At 40.0% G+C, this 15,736-nt stretch overlaps 1 protein-coding gene across 1 annotated transcript in view; it reads left to right on the forward strand.

Moving 5' to 3' along the window:
* Glg1 (golgi glycoprotein 1) overlaps positions 1-15,736 on the forward strand; it is an 85,829-nt gene that overhangs the window by 47,253 nt on the left and 22,840 nt on the right. The window contains exons 8-13 of the mRNA XM_075977312.1: positions 836-1,050; positions 6,174-6,295; positions 8,257-8,358; positions 10,509-10,662; positions 12,760-12,897; positions 15,192-15,278. Coding sequence (XP_075833427.1) covers positions 836-1,050; positions 6,174-6,295; positions 8,257-8,358; positions 10,509-10,662; positions 12,760-12,897; positions 15,192-15,278 — 818 coding nt within the window. The remainder of the gene's footprint in view (positions 1-835; positions 1,051-6,173; positions 6,296-8,256; positions 8,359-10,508; positions 10,663-12,759; positions 12,898-15,191; positions 15,279-15,736) is intronic.

Consider the following 15,736-nt stretch of genomic DNA (forward strand, 5'->3'; position numbering starts at 1 on the left):
CTGGATAACCTATGTGTTTAGATTGGGGGAATTATTAGGGGATAGGTCTTGTTGCTTTTTTCAGTTTTCCCTGATCACTTTTATAGCTCAAAAAAGTGGGAGAGCCGGGCGGTGGTGGCGCACGCCTTTAATCCCAGCACTCGGGAGGCAGAGGCAGGCAGATCTCTGTGAGTTCGAGACCAGCCTGGTCTACAAGAGCTAGTTCCAGGACAGGCTCCAAAACCACAGAGAAACCCTGTCCCGAAAAACCAAAAAAAAAAAAAAAAAAGTGGGAGAACTGTTGTGATATTTGAAAGATAGTTTTGTTTTGTTTGTTTTTTTGTTTGTTTGTTTTTCACAAACATTAGTTGTTTAGGGCACTAGGGATTGTTCTATAGGTTTCTTTATTGCCCTCAATAGTTTTCTTATTAATAAGACATCTAGGGATGTGTGTGTATATATAATATATATATATATATATATATATATATATATATATATATGTATAAATGAAGCTCAGTGCTAAGTGCTATGTAACATGAATGAGGCCACCACCACCCCCAATCAAAAAAAGGAAAGGGGGAAAAAAGGACTTTATTTGGCAAAACATTTGCATTATTAGTTCATAAGGTCTGTAATGTACAACCCTGCAGGGTAAGCCTGGGTCTCTAGAGACTATGTTTGCTTTATGTTGCTGAAGCTTTTGCCAAGTTCTAAGCATTTCAATGTAGTAGATATAAATTTAATCCAGAAAGGAAATGGCTTATTCTTTTGTATACAGAAAAGTGTGCATTAAGTGTATAGATTACTGGTCCTCGAGCTCATTTTTCATAGCTGTATGACTTACCCCTAACAGGGCGACAGGTGAGCAGTGAGTGCCAAGGGGAGATGTTGGATTATCGACGCATGCTGATGGAAGATTTCTCTCTGAGTCCTGAGATCATCCTGAGCTGCCGAGGGGAGATTGAACACCACTGTTCTGGACTCCATCGGAAAGGGCGAACCCTCCACTGTCTGATGAAAGTAGTGCGGGGTGAAAAAGGGAACCTTGGAATGAACTGCCAGCAGGCGGTAAGAAAAAATATTTCTACTGCCACCTTGGCTGTTGTCTTACTTAGGATTACTATTGCTGTGATGAAACACCATGACCAATCCAACCTGGGGAGAAAGGGTTTATTTTAAATACTTACTCAACATATTGTAGTTAATCATTGAACAAAGTCAAGGCAGGAACTCAAGCAGGAATCTGGAGGCAGCAACTAATGTAGAGGCCATAGAGGACTGCTGCTTACTTACTTGTCCTTTGTGGCTTGCTCAGCTGACTTTATTATAGAACCCAGGACCACGTCACAATCACCCGGGCCCTCCCACATCAATCATCAATTAAAAAATGCCCTATAGGCTTGCATACAGCCGGGTCTTATGGAGGCTCCCTCCTCTCAAATGACTCTAGCTTGTGTCAGGTTGACGTCAACTAGCCAGAACAGCTGTCACATTTTGTCAGCCAAGGAACCTGACAGGCAGTTTCTCTGGATTTACTCCTGACATCACAGTGAATACCACTAATGATAGACAGAATTATTGTTTCTATGGACAGGTTTTATTAAGGATGTAGAAGTTGCTGCACTTCAAAGCTCGAATCCATAATCAACAGCTCTGGGGTTGCTTATTTTTTTCCTGTTTCTAAAGAACTTGCCAAATTGGATTACTAAACACAGAAAGAATAAAGGCAAATCGGTTTCTGCAAAATGAAGGAAGGCTGTTAGCAGAAGAGGACTTGCCTGTCTTAACAAGTTTGATTGAGTTGAAATTGAGAGTTGACATGAATGGAAAATTTCTGGCAGTTTCTTTTGTTCCTTTTTTACTCATATGCTGCAAGCATGAAACGTTTCCAGAATTACACTGTCTTTATTAATTAAACCAAGGCAACTATGAATAGAAGGGTCTTTATTTCACTGGCTCCAAACTTTGCAGGAAAGGATGTAAAGGTGGTTGGGAGAAGATAAATGAAGTAACTCTTAATTCAGTGTTCATAAGCAAGCAATCCAATAACTGAAAATCAGGATAGAGTCATCAAAATACTTCATAGTTTTATAGTGCCTTTGTCTCATTACCTTTGTCCACCTTTGTTACTTTTTTTGAATAATAAATGCCTTGTGCAATTTAGAATGCCAAATACAACAGTAGCACCCTGTACAGTGACTCTCCCTTTAGGAAACATGAACGATACTTTAGTTTTTTTTGTTTTGTTTTGTTTTTTTGAGACAGGGTTTCTCTATGGTTTTGGAGCCTGTCCTGGAACTAGCTCTTGTAGACCAGGCTGGTCTCGAACTCACAGAGATCCGCCTGCCTCTGCCTACCAAGTGCTGGGATTAAAGGCGTGCGCCACCACCACCCGGCTGATACTTTAGTTTTATAACTAAAGTGTCACTTTAGAAAACCACTATTTGGAGCTGGAAAGATTAAGCAGCAGTTAAGAGCACTGGCTGTTCTTCCACTGAACGAACCCACGTGACACCTCACAACTGTTGCTCCAAGATCTGACACCCTCATATAGATATATATGCAGGCAGAACACCAGTGCACATAATATCAAAATAAATAGTTTACAAAAAAGAAAACCACATTTTATTTTATACTTTGCTTTTGGTATTGTTATTAAAAACTAAGTATTACTTGAGTTTTATTTTCTAACCAATCGTGTAAAAATAATTTCAGTCTGTAACAAAATTTGATAGTCTGAAACACAAGCTTATATGAGCTTGGATATTGGAGTAAAATTTTACCTTAGCTTCTGTTAACCCTGACTCAGTAGATAGTATTGTGCAGTTGCATAATGTGTCTTATGGTGGGATGAAAAGACAGCTGTAGACTCTTCTCTAAAATAGCAAAGTCAGCTAGGAAGAGGCTTCTGGAACCTACTGTGGACGAAGTTGTTGAAGATCAGTTCCTCTGTAGTCCTCCTTGATGGCTGTTGTTGCCCTCGGTGTCCTCCATGCCAATGAGTGTGCCTGGCTGCAGTCCAGGATGACTCAGGAGACAGCCTCTGCTGGGTTTGCTTTGCATCCCTGATTCCATCTAGAAAGGCTGTGGAGGGAGGGTAGGGGGAAAATTATCTCTACTCAGCCTACAGCTGCTGTAAAGTGTTCAGGAAAGGAAAATAGACTGGACTCAACTTTATTTTAAGGCACCTTGTTCACTCCCTGAAAGTGAGCTTGTTGAAAGAACTAGTGACTCAAAGGTAAGTGAGTGCCACCCACTTCACCCTTTCTGCCCAGAAAAGGTGCTTTCCAAACCAGAGGGTAACTGCAAATAGTGAACTGTGTGGTTTTGACTGCATTAAGACTGCTTAGGAAAGAAACACAGCATTTTTATTGTATGGTTGTTGTTGGGTTTTTGTTTGTTTGTTTGTTTTTAATCACAAAAATTAAAGGCATTTCTCCAAAGGGAAAGAGTCTTCCTTCGTCTTCTATATTATCCATCCTTAAAATGATGAATGCTTTAAAGCATTTCTTATGGATTTCTTTTCATTTTGAAAGTTTTCTTTCTTAACACAGCGGATTTGAATTAATTTAGTGATCTGTTGACAGTCATCAGCAAGTACTGAGCTGTAAAGCATATGGATAATTATTATCTTAATGAGTATATGCTCCTCAAATTTACCACAGTCACCAACTATTGTCTTGGGCTATGATTAACGGGGTTTAGCCCGTGCTTTCTCACACCAGGAATAACTGCACAGTGTTCTCCAGGCAGAGTCTCTCCGAAGCTTTTCTTTAATTCCAAAGCCTGGAATATATACGCAGTCATAGCATCAGTTTATATCGTTTTGTTTTTTCATTTGCTTTTTTTGAGGCAGGGTTTCTCTGTAGACCAGGCAGGCCTTGAACTCCAACATATGCCTACCTCTGCCTCCCTAGTGCTGGGACTAGAGGCATGTTCCACCATGGCCCAGCCAGAAAATGTCCCAATTCTTCTTTTTTTTTTTTTTAAATATTTATTTATTTATTATGGACACACTGTTCTGTTTGCATATATGTCTGTAGGCCAGAAGAGGACACCAGACCTCATTACAGATAGTTGTGAGCCACCATGTGGTTGCTGGGAATCGAACTCGGGTCCTTTGGAAGAGCACGCAATGCTCTTAACCGCTGAGCCATCTCTCCAGCCCCCAATTCTTCTTTTTTAAGATTTATTTACTTTATGAATATGAGTGTTCTATCTGCACATATGCCTTTATGTCGGAAGAGAGAATTAAATCCCACTTTATATGATTGTGAGCCACCATGTGGTTGCTGGGAATTGAACTCAGAACCTCCAGCCCAAAACTATCCAATTCTTAAGGTAGAGGGGGCAGGGAGGGGAGAACTTACATGAGTAAGGGTCATAATTTTCTGTTTTTCTTTCTCACATTTAAGATTTTGACTCCACAACCCCATATGTCATCCATCTGTAGTAATAATGGTCTTCCATCTATAAAATGCTTTCCAATTTACCTTGTCTTTTTTCATGTAGTATTAATTTTTGTTTGCCTATGTGTTGTTTGTTTGTTTGTTTTGGGATCTCAATGTGTATTTCTGGATGTCCTAGAATTCTAAACCAGGCTGATCTTAAACTCAACAGAGGTCTCTGCATACTAAGTACTCTGGTTAAAGATGTGCACCACCACACTTGGCTGTTTCTTAAAATGTACAGTTAAGGCCCGAGTGGTGGCACACACATTTAATTCCATCACTCAGGAGACAGAGGATGGTGGATCTCTGAGTTCGAGGCCAGCCTCATCTAAAGAGCAAGTTATAAGACGGTCAGGACTGCATAGAGGAATTCTATCTCAAAAAAAAAAAAAAAAACAAAGCAAAAAAATTTTGCAGTTAAAAGAACTAAAATTTGGCCAGGCTGTGGCTGTGCACACCTTTAGTCCCAGCACTCAAGAGGCAGAGGCAGGCAGATCTCTTAAGTTTGAGGACAGCCTGGTCTACAGGGCAAGTTCTAGGACAACCAGGACTACATAGGGAAACCTGACCCCTCCCGGGAGTGTGGGGGGGGGGGAGAGAACCTAAAACTTGTGAGAATGGAGAGGTGTCTCTGGGATTAAAAGCATCCACATTATGCCTTGAAACATTTGTAACTTTAGACCCAGGGGATCTGACACCCTTTTCTGGCTTTCATAGGTGCTGTGTTGCATGGGTTGCTCAGACATACATTTAGGCAAAACACTCATTCATAAAATAAAAGTACAGGAAAAAAAGTAGAGAGAGATAATGGGAGAATGTAGACTCAGATGAACTTGTCTAGTTCTCAAAGCTGTTGTTACACAGGAACAGAACCATTAATTGAGCTTGGGTCTTCTGATCCAGTTTCTTCAGTGCTCCAGTCTGAGGTGCCTATTTTCCTGCCTTCATTCCACAATAAAGGATGAGTTAAGCAAAAGTAGATGAGAAGGAATGTATTCTCAGTTTCCTGTGCTTTACAACAAACATTTGTGATCCTTAAGGTATAAATATTGTTGGAAAAAGTAAGAAATTGTAACCATTCTTGTTTTCTTATTTTTGTTTTGCTTTGTTTGTTTGTTGTATGTCTGTTTTTATAGACAGGGATTCTCTGTGTATCCCTGGCTGTCCTGGAACTCACCCTGTAGACTGTAGTTGGCCTCTGACTCAAAGATCATCTTCTTGTGCTGAGATCAAAGGTGTGCACCATCACCACCCAGCACATTCTTGTTTTCTAATTCCAGCTGTGAATTAATTGAAATCTCTCACATCTGCCTTAATAAAACACTGTATACTTGTTGTGTACCAGTGTTGCTGCAGCAAAATTTATAGCCTTGTTAGAACCAGATTCATCTCTAATTAGAGCTGTCTTTTGTTCTTTTCAACTCTGGCTTTCATCTAAGCAGCAGGTTGAGAAATCTGATTAGTCAGGAGGGAGCCTGCATAGGCATATTGTAAAGACTTGTTTGTGGATGCCCAGTGAAGGGTCCAACCAGGTGAATATTCAAGTGCCACAGTGACTTCAACAGAAAACCTGGAGCAAGTGGAGAAAATTGGGAAGTGTTCCATTGGAGTTTTTCAGCTTGGCCAGTAACATTTGTAGAACATTGTTTAGATTATGTTGTGATGTGCTGGACCGAGCATCTGATGATATGACATTCCTCTTCTCTGTGCCTTAATCACCTTTTTTTTCCCCCAACCCAGCTTCAGACACTGATTCAGGAGACTGACCCTGGTGCAGATTACCGCATTGATCGAGCTTTGAATGAAGCCTGTGAATCTGTAATACAGACGGCCTGCAAACACATACGGTCTGGAGACCCAATGTAGGTTCTCTTGCTTGTAGCACTGTCCGTATTGTATTTGATTTGGCAGCACAGAGAACACTCCCTCAAATGACTTCTGAGTAGCTTTAACATCTTGACTGAAATTTTGTTGAACAGTGACACATACCAAAGTTTTGTTAAAACTAATATTGAAATTGAGACTTTTGATATGCCTCATCCATGATGAAGGGACAAACTGTGATGATACTTGTTGACAGTGTGCTGTACATGAATCTCTCTTGGTCACTGAGTAACTTTTTTTTTTTTTTTTTTAAGATTTATTTATTTATTATGTATACAACATTCCTTCCATGTATGTTTGTATGCCAGAAGAGGGAACCGGATCTCATTATAGATGGTTGTGAGCCACCATGTGGTTGCTGGGAATTGAACTCAGGACCTCTGGAAGAGCAATCAGTGCTCTTAACCTCTGAGCCATCTCTCCAGCCCCCTGAGTAACTTTTTATAATGCAAAGGCACTCAAGGTAGTGTGACCTTGTACACTGCTCCTCTGCCCTTTCATCCTTTCTTACATTGGCTACTTAAATCACCAGGAAGCAGTTCATCATAATTGAGACTGAAGACAAGATGTGATATTTCAAAGCTGTGGACATGGGCAAACTGAGTAGTGGCATTTTATCCAAGATATCAGAAAGCTAATTAAATGCTTGACTTAATATGAAATATTTGATGTTCATTTGTTTTATTCCATATGATGTGAAAACAATTCCTAAAACTAGATTGCAAGTAAGAACAGGTTTTCTGTTCTATGTAACTTTTTTGTTTGTTTGTTGGGGTTTGTCTTTGGTTTTTTTAGTTTTTTAGACAGTGTTTCTCTTTGTAGTATTGGCTATTCTGGAACTCACTTTGTAGACCAGGCTGGCCTCCACCTCAGAGATTGCCTGCCTACCTCTGCCTCCCGAGTGCTGGGCTTACAGACATGTGCTACCACTGCCGGCTCACATACTCTTCACAGCTTGCATCTGGCAGTGTCTGACAATAAAAAGTCAGTGCCGTCCAGCTTTACCATCATTCGTTTGTGTGGAAGCTGCTGCTGCTCACACTGCAGGGGAGATTAAAACGGCATTCTTGCTTAAAGTGTTTATGTTGGTGAAGGAGGTAGATGCTTGGATACTTAGAATGGGAATGTTTATGGAGTAATAACTATGTCAACCGGAAAAGGGAAAAGGGAAAGAAGGAAACGCATTTTATGTGTATGGTGTTTTCCCAGCATACATGTTTCTGCACTGCTTGCTTGCCTGCTAACAACACAAAGTGGCAAGAAGGGGGTGTCAGATTGCCTGGAATCAGAGCAATTATGGGGTGCTGAAAATTGGGCTGAGTCCTGTTGGAGAGTAATCAGTACTCTTAAACACTGACATATCTCTTCATCTCTTACACTTTAAGTACAATGTGTAGCTCTTTGCTGGGTCTTGATTTGAACAAATATTTAAGTAGACATGAGATAGTTGAAAATATTTGAGGGGGGACAATAGTATTTTATTTTATATGAAAATAAATAGATGTACCTTTTTGTTATTGCTGTGGATATGGTAATGATAACAAATTTTAGAGAAATAGGATAAAGTATTTACTGAGAATTGCTTCAGTTATCAGCAAGAGATACTGAGTTTAAACAAATTTGGCTATAGGTTCACAAAAGCTATAAGGAGGAAACGTGATCAGTACACTTTTTCTCTTTCTACTCTTGTATTTATTGGAAAATTTTCATAGTAAATGATTAAAAACAAAGCTGTTACACAGACTTAAGCATGCAGAACTTGAAGTGCAAAATGACTTAAAGCTGGTAGAAGAAATAGTTACTGTCAAGTTCAATTAATTTTGTGATTCTCAGAAAAATAAATCATGTCACCCTAGGGAAATACTGTCTTGAAATAAGAGTTCTGGAGCCTGTCACCAGAGTGACTCTTTCTTTGCAATTTCACCTCTGTTATAACCAGGATTCTTTCGTGTCTGATGGAACATTTATACACAGAGAAAATGGTGGAAGACTGTGAACATCGTCTCTTAGAGCTGCAGTATTTTATCTCTCGGGATTGGAAGTGAGTATTTTAAAACAGGTGGAAGGCAGTGCCTTATTCTGCCTCTTTGTGTGGTCAGTATCAAATGGATAGGTGTGCATATAGAAAAGAATTTAATAGTTGACTAGAGTGTTCTGCTGCATAGTGTGTGTGAATTTGTTTGCCTCAGTGAGCATGTGAGAGTCAGAGGACAGCTTGATGGAGTCAGTTCTTTCCCTCCACTCTTACATAGGCTCTGAGGATCAAACTGTGGTCACCAGACTTGCACCATAAAGTGCTTTAACCGTGGAACCTTTTCACCAGCCCATATGTGTTTTTAAACCCAGGGCTACATTCTTAGAGTATACACTCCTACTAAACTGTGTTTCCATACCCCACTTTTCTGTTTTATGGTAATCAATAACAAATTAACAAATTTTTCAAATTCTGGCATAGCTAACTATCCCCAGAAAACCTACTTACTACTTCTAGAGCAGTACCTAAAAGCAGAGTCAACCCCTGCCAGTCTGTAGGGTGCTAAACATTCCTATTCACCACAGCTGTGGAAGCTGGACTCAAACCATTCCTGATACTCCAAACATCTATTGAGAGTGAGTCCAGGTACCTATGCAGACAGCAAGAGTATCTTCAGCTTTGACTCTAAAAAGATAGCGCATAAATGACAGTTTGATTTTCTAATCCTTCTCTCATCCTGTTAGCAGAATAAAAAGAAAGGATGAACTAGGGTAGTGCTCTCTACATACAGATAGAATCACTGTAGTTTTTTGGTTGTGTTCAGCTGTTCTTTCTACTCTTTTTCTTTTCCTTCTCCAGTTCTGCTGACTCTGGGTTCTACTGCTGCATCTGTCTCCCACACTCAGCAGCTTCCTGTTTAACTTACTTGAACCACTGTACTGTGGTCTTTACTCTTTCTTGATGATTAATTTATGTTTTGTTCACATGTGTCAATGGAAAATGGTTACTTGAGGTTTGATGTATATTTATAGATTAGTCGGGAAGGCCAGCCATTATGACACATGAGTGCATAATTGTATAATGGAGACTGAAGCAGAAATATTGCAAGTTCAAGACTGCCTTTGACTGCATAGCAAGACCCTGTTTCAGATAAAGAAATTGGTATGGAAAGGATCAAAGGAAACAGTGATTTCTCCTCTTAGCTCTTTCTCCTATGATTTAAAAATGTGTTTCATAATCTACTAAAAGCTTAATGCTAGCCTCTCTCCTTCCATTAAATAGGTCTCCTGCAGTTGACAATAGAATGTGAGCAATCAGGTATCCCTTGATTTGAAGAAAAGAAGCAGGTTCAATACATGATCCACAGTGTCTTGAGATGATTCAAAGTTAAATGTTTTATGATTTGATAAGCAATCTTCAGACAAATTAACCACTACTCCCTCTTCCATAAGAGGGTGAAGAGAATATCTTTGTTGTTGAGTGTTTTTCCTGTCATTTCCCATCTTTTTTTGAAGCTAGTATATCAGATAGGGTTGCACCGCATTCATCCTAGGAGAAAGTACTTAATGAAAGATTGCCTAGGCTAACAAACCTAGTTTTACTCTGCTGCCTGGGCTGCTGAGTCTTACAGAAAAAGTAGGTACCTTACAGAGCCACAGTGACATCTTTGAGGGAGACTAGAAGTCTTCTATATGAAGGTTAACAAATTTCTCTAAGTTGACTATTGTGTCTTTGTGAGTGGCATTCAGAGTGGGGTGTGGCTGCTTATGCCTGAAATCTCAGTTTAGGAAGTGGAGGCGGATCTCTGTGAGTTTGAGGCCAGCCTGGTCTACAAGAGCTAGTTCCAGGACAGGCTCCAAAGCTACAGAGAAACCCTGTCTCGAAAAAAGAGTTTATCCTCAGCTACACAGTAGCTTCTAAGCCAGCCTGAGTTATATGAGACCTTGTCTAAAAGAGGGGGAAAAAAAGTAAACCTAAAAAACAGCAAAATCTGGCCATGCGGTGGTGGCACATACCTTTAATCCCAGCACTCGGGAGGCAAAGGCAGGTGGATCTCTGTGAGTTTGAGGCCAACCTAGTCTACAAAAGCTAGTTCCAGGACAGGCTCCAAAGCTACAGAGAAGCCCTGTCACTGGGGGAGGAGGGGGAAGCCCTTAGCATGCATGAGAAGGAAAATATGCAAAGTAGTGCTTCTTTTTCCACTCTTAACCTTATAGGCTGGACCCTGTTTTATACCGGAAATGCCAGGGAGATGCTTCTCGCCTTTGCCATACCCATGGTTGGAATGAGACCAGTGAACTTATGCCTCCTGGAGCTGTGTTTTCCTGCTTATACAGACATGCCTACCGTACAGAAGAACAAGGAAGGAGGGTATGCTATCAACTTTGGTTTCCTCCTAATGCCGTTTGTTTTCTACCTGTTCTGATTTCTGTCGTCACTAGGAAGCCTTTCTGGTGTATGTGGTGGGTGGGAGGGTGTTGTACTACTAGAAACATAATCATTCAATGAGTATCCCTGCTGCTACAGTTGTCCACCAGCTTCCTTCCTGTGTGTTGGCTTTGTTTTTTTTTCATTTCTGGGTTTTCTCTCTAAATTTCCGAATTACAAATCACAAATGGACAATTAAATTCTGCTGTTCTAACTTTATTTAGCCTTAAAGTTCCATTAGAAGCTTTTAGCCAGGATACAAGTGGCTCTTTAGGTTTCTGCCTTTGGCAGCCAAACACAAATGCTTTATATTAATGAGATCTCTCTGACAACGCACAAGTTGGAGTGGAAGCTTCAATACCAGCTTCTTTGCATTTCCCTGCCCCAGTTGCCACCCTTTGGTGAAATGTTTGTGTGAACTTAGCTCTCTTCCGGTACCACATAGCATACTGCTTGCTGTCATCCTGAGACCCTATTGGATATCATGTCTGCACATGTTACAGATTGTAGCCGTGTTAGAGCTTTACATATCTGAGTACAGATAGGTAAAGTACTTCTGAGCCTAGACTGTCTAGGATTCAAATCCAGGAGATACAATTAGAAAGTGTCATACTTCAATTGCTAAATGTCTGGCCTAGTTTTTTATTCTTATTTTTATTCTTTTGTATCAGAAAACAGTATTTCTCATTGGCCACAGATGTTCCCATATCCTGGTATTTGGTTAGTCACAACAGCAGGAGGTTCTTTCTCTTGTAAATAAAGAAAGAATATGGATCTGGAGAGATGGCTCAGAGGCCAAGAGCACTGACTGCTTCTTCCAGGGGTCCTGCCTTTAGTTCCCTTCAACCACATGGTGGCTCACACCCACCTGGATTGAGATCTGGTGCCCTCTTCTGGCCTGTCCTGCAGGGTCACATACAGGCAGAACGCTGTATACATACCAAATAAATACACCCCCCCCCTCTTTAAAGGAGTAGAATCCCTTATGATAACTTTTCAGGTTTTCTTAGCATGCATGTAGATGCCATTAAACAACTGGCAGAAGTTTCTTTCTTCTACCATTTGAGTCCCAGGGATCATCAGGCCCAGCACAGCTGCCTTTACCCACTGAACCATCTAACATACCCTTTGCGTGAGCTTTAAAAAATACTTCTTACAAAGTTGAACTGAAATTCACATAACATAAAATTAGCCCTTTAAAGGGAGAAAAAATCATTAGTACTGGTTACATTCACAGTACTGTACACATGTTGTCAATATTCTGTGACTCTGAAAGGGAGCTCCTGGGGCCTGATTCAGTGGGGAAACGTGCTTGTTGCCGAGCCTTTTTCTCTGAGTTCATAACCCACGTAGTGGAAACCAAGAACTGACTCCTATACGTTGTCTTCTGATCACACATATGCCATGGCACTTGCACAATTACTAAATGCACAGGCACAAATAAATAAATAAATAAATAAATAAATAAATAAATAAATAAATGTATATAATTTAAAAAAATAAAATAAAATGAATCCCCATGCCCCCTAAGAAATTATACCTGCCTCAGGTGTGTGTTTTTATGGACATCCAAAAGTATTGGTATCTACCTGTTCACCCTCTGCTCAGTCTATATAATGTCTATAATATACACCCCTGGCTATGCAATTGATGTTCTGTCGTTGCCTACATGTATGTGTAGATCTTGCCTGAATCAGATCTAATATCATATACTCAATGGAGTAGCAATATTATGTTGCTAAACAAAACCATACTTTGAACAGATATAGTTCACTCTTTTTTTTTTTTCAGGATACTGTCAGAAAAGGACACCATAGGTATAGTTTAATGGAAAATGCTGGCTGTATAACTGCTTGGAGAAATTCAGTAGCTCCCTAAAGAATTTAATTCTTGTTCTAGAAAATAAAATTTGGTTTAAAGTTTGGGAAGTAAATGACAGGGCTAGTTACTAGTTTGGTGATAACAGATTTGTTCTGTCTAGGAACTTTATGTGTTTATTTTTCTAGCTTTAAAGTCTTTTGCTCATTCTTTCCAATTTAGCTTTCACGAGAATGCCGAGCTGAAGTACAAAGGATCCTACACCAGCGTGCCATGGATGTTAAGCTGGATCCTGCCCTCCAGGATAAGTGCCTGATAGACCTTGGGAAATGGTGCAGTGAGAAAACAGAGACCGGGCAGGTTAGTGATGGAGCTTCCATTTGCTTCCTATAATCAGAATGTAGTGACTCATATTTGTGTAAATTCCCTGTGGTACAATTCATTGTTTGCTGGTGTGATTTGTTATATTTTCAGTGTTCTTTCTAGAAGAAACCCACCAGAGGTCTCTGTTCATTTGCTTTTCTTTTTTTGCTTTTATGTAAGAATAGCTATATTTTTCATATGTTTTAATGTTATGATTTCTTTATTATTTCTTTATTAGAGCTGATTATTTTCCTTCTTTGTGTAATGTTTAGAGCCAACGTAACTGGGGAGATGGCTCAGAGGTTAAGAGCATTTGTTACTCTTGCAGAGGACCCAGGTTCAATTCCTGGACATATATGGTGGCTCACAACCATCTGTAACTCCAGTTCCTGGAGATCCTATGCCTTCTTTGACCTTCACAGGCCCTAGCATGCACATGTTGCACATACATACTTTCAGAAAAAAACACTTATGTATTTAGACTAAAAGAAATCTAAAAATTTTTAGAAAGAAATAAATCTTTTTTTATTATTGATTTTTATTGAGCTTTACATTTTTCTCTGTTCCCCTTCCTGTCTCTCCCCTCCCCTTCAACCCTCTCTCAAGGTCCCCATGCTCCCAATTTACTCAGGAGATCTTGTTTTTTTCCTACTACTCATGTAGATTAGATCCATGTATGTCTCTCTTAGGGTCCTCATTGATGTCTAGGTTCTCTGGGATTGTAATTTGTAGGCTGGTTTTCTTTATATTTAAAAACCACTTATGAGCGAGCACATGTGAGAATTGTCTTTCTGGGTCTGGGTTACCTCACTCAAAATAATGTTTTCTAGATCCATCCATTTGCCTGCAAAATTCAAGCTATTGTTATTTTTCCTGCTGTGTAATACTCCATTTTGTAGATGTACCACATTTTCCTTATCCATTCTTTGGTCAAAGTACATTTAGGTTGTTTCCAGGTTCTGGCTATGACAAACAAAGCTGCTATGAACATAGTTGAGCACATGTCCTTGTGGCATGATTGAGCATCCTTTGGATATATACCCAAAAGTGGTATTACTGGGTCTTGAGGAAGGTTGTTTCCTAATTTTCTGAGAAATCGTCACACTGACGTCCAAAGGGGTTGTACCAGCTTGCATTCCCACCAGCAATGCAGAAGTGTTCCCTTTTCTCCACAACCTCTCCTGCATAAGTTGTCATCAGTGTTTTTGATCTTGGACATTCTTACAGGTGTAAGATGGAATCTCAGAGTTGTTCTGGTTTGCATTTCTCTGATGACTAATGAAAATGACTAGAAAATGTTGTTTAGCTTTCTGCTACCTCTGTCTAATAGAACAACCAAAAATGTGTTGATATAGAATCTCAGAAAAGATTTTCTTCACACTGTTTTATAAGGTAAATCTTCAGAAACCCCAACTACATTATGGCCCACAGCTATGAAACTAAACCTAGAAATGGAGTCATGGATAAGATTTTCCTTGTTACCTACGTGTATTACTTGCAGAAGCTTGGTGCATTTTTCCTTTGAGTCATTCCCCTCCCCAATTCTGGCTGTTGTAATTCCTCCAATCCTTCTCCTGTCTTCCCTCCTATTCTAACAGAGTCCTGAAGAGTGGTCAGTATGTTGAGTCTGAGCTCTTAGCAGAGTACTCTGCTGAGAAGTAGCTTTAGGAGAGTGACCTGGAACTGTCCTAACAATCCTAAGCAGCTGAAAGGCATAGTGAATAGTAAGGCTGTACAAGGCAGCATCAGCTCAGTACAGCTTTAGTATTTTCTAAAGCCAAGAGAAAATACCCCTTAGATAATAATAGTATGATAGTATGTGGTTAAAGGGTCTTGGAAATAGCCCATCAGTTAAGAGCACTGGATTGTCTTCCATCGCTCGTGTGGTAGCTCACAACCATCTGAAAGTCCAGTTCTAAGGAATCTGACTCCCTCTGGGCCTCTGCTGCCCCAAGTGGCACACAGACACACATGCAGTCAAAACATTTTACACATTTTTTTTTTTACATTTTTAAAATTTAAACTAATTTTTTAGAATAGCCTACTAAAGTTTATAGGCTGAGGTTTACAGTTTGAAGATACCTGGCTACTTCTTGGTCCTCAGTGTACTTGGCCTTCTCAATCACTGTTATCAAGTAACATGTTACATCTTAGTTTTAATCAGATAAAGCTTTGTTGTTTAGTAAGGTGGTTTTAAAGGGGAGGCAAGGACAAAGGAGACAGACACAGTGTCCCACCTTCCCTTGTTGGCTTCCATGACTGAAGACTAAGGCTTGCCTTCTTATGTTCAGGAGCTTGAGTGCCTCCAGGACCATCTTGATGACTTAGCTGTGGAATGCAGAGACATAGTGGGCAACCTCACCGAGTTAGAGTCTGAGGTAAGTGATAAGTAGTTCCCTGGAGGAAAGGTGCTGCCCCAGCCTGGCCGTTATTACTTAGCTCTGTCAGTCAAAAGAACCTAGTCAATCCTTCCCTGTTTACTTTATAAAGAAGCACATTGTGCTTAATCCTGACCCCTCTATCACAGCTCCAGAAAAGCTATCTGCACGGTGTTGGGTTTTTCTTCCCAGTTATCACTTATTAAACCTTTTCTCACTTGAGAAAAGATGGCTACTGCACTTCAGGTCTCAGACTCCATTCAAAAGCAGTCTAAGCAGTGATAGTCTCTTATCCCTAAATCTCTTTCAGTGAGGTCATTTCATAGTGTTTGTTTTACATGAAAGATTGTCTCATTGTTTCTCTCTGTTATACCCTGAAGCCTACTAAAATATAAAACTTGTGATTAAGAAGCCTCATAAGTGTAGACAGTACTCTTCAGAAGTACAGAGATAACAAA

This window comes from Microtus pennsylvanicus, chromosome 6 (genome assembly GCF_037038515.1).
Source record: "Microtus pennsylvanicus isolate mMicPen1 chromosome 6, mMicPen1.hap1, whole genome shotgun sequence".
NCBI lineage: Eukaryota > Metazoa > Chordata > Mammalia > Rodentia > Cricetidae > Microtus > Microtus pennsylvanicus.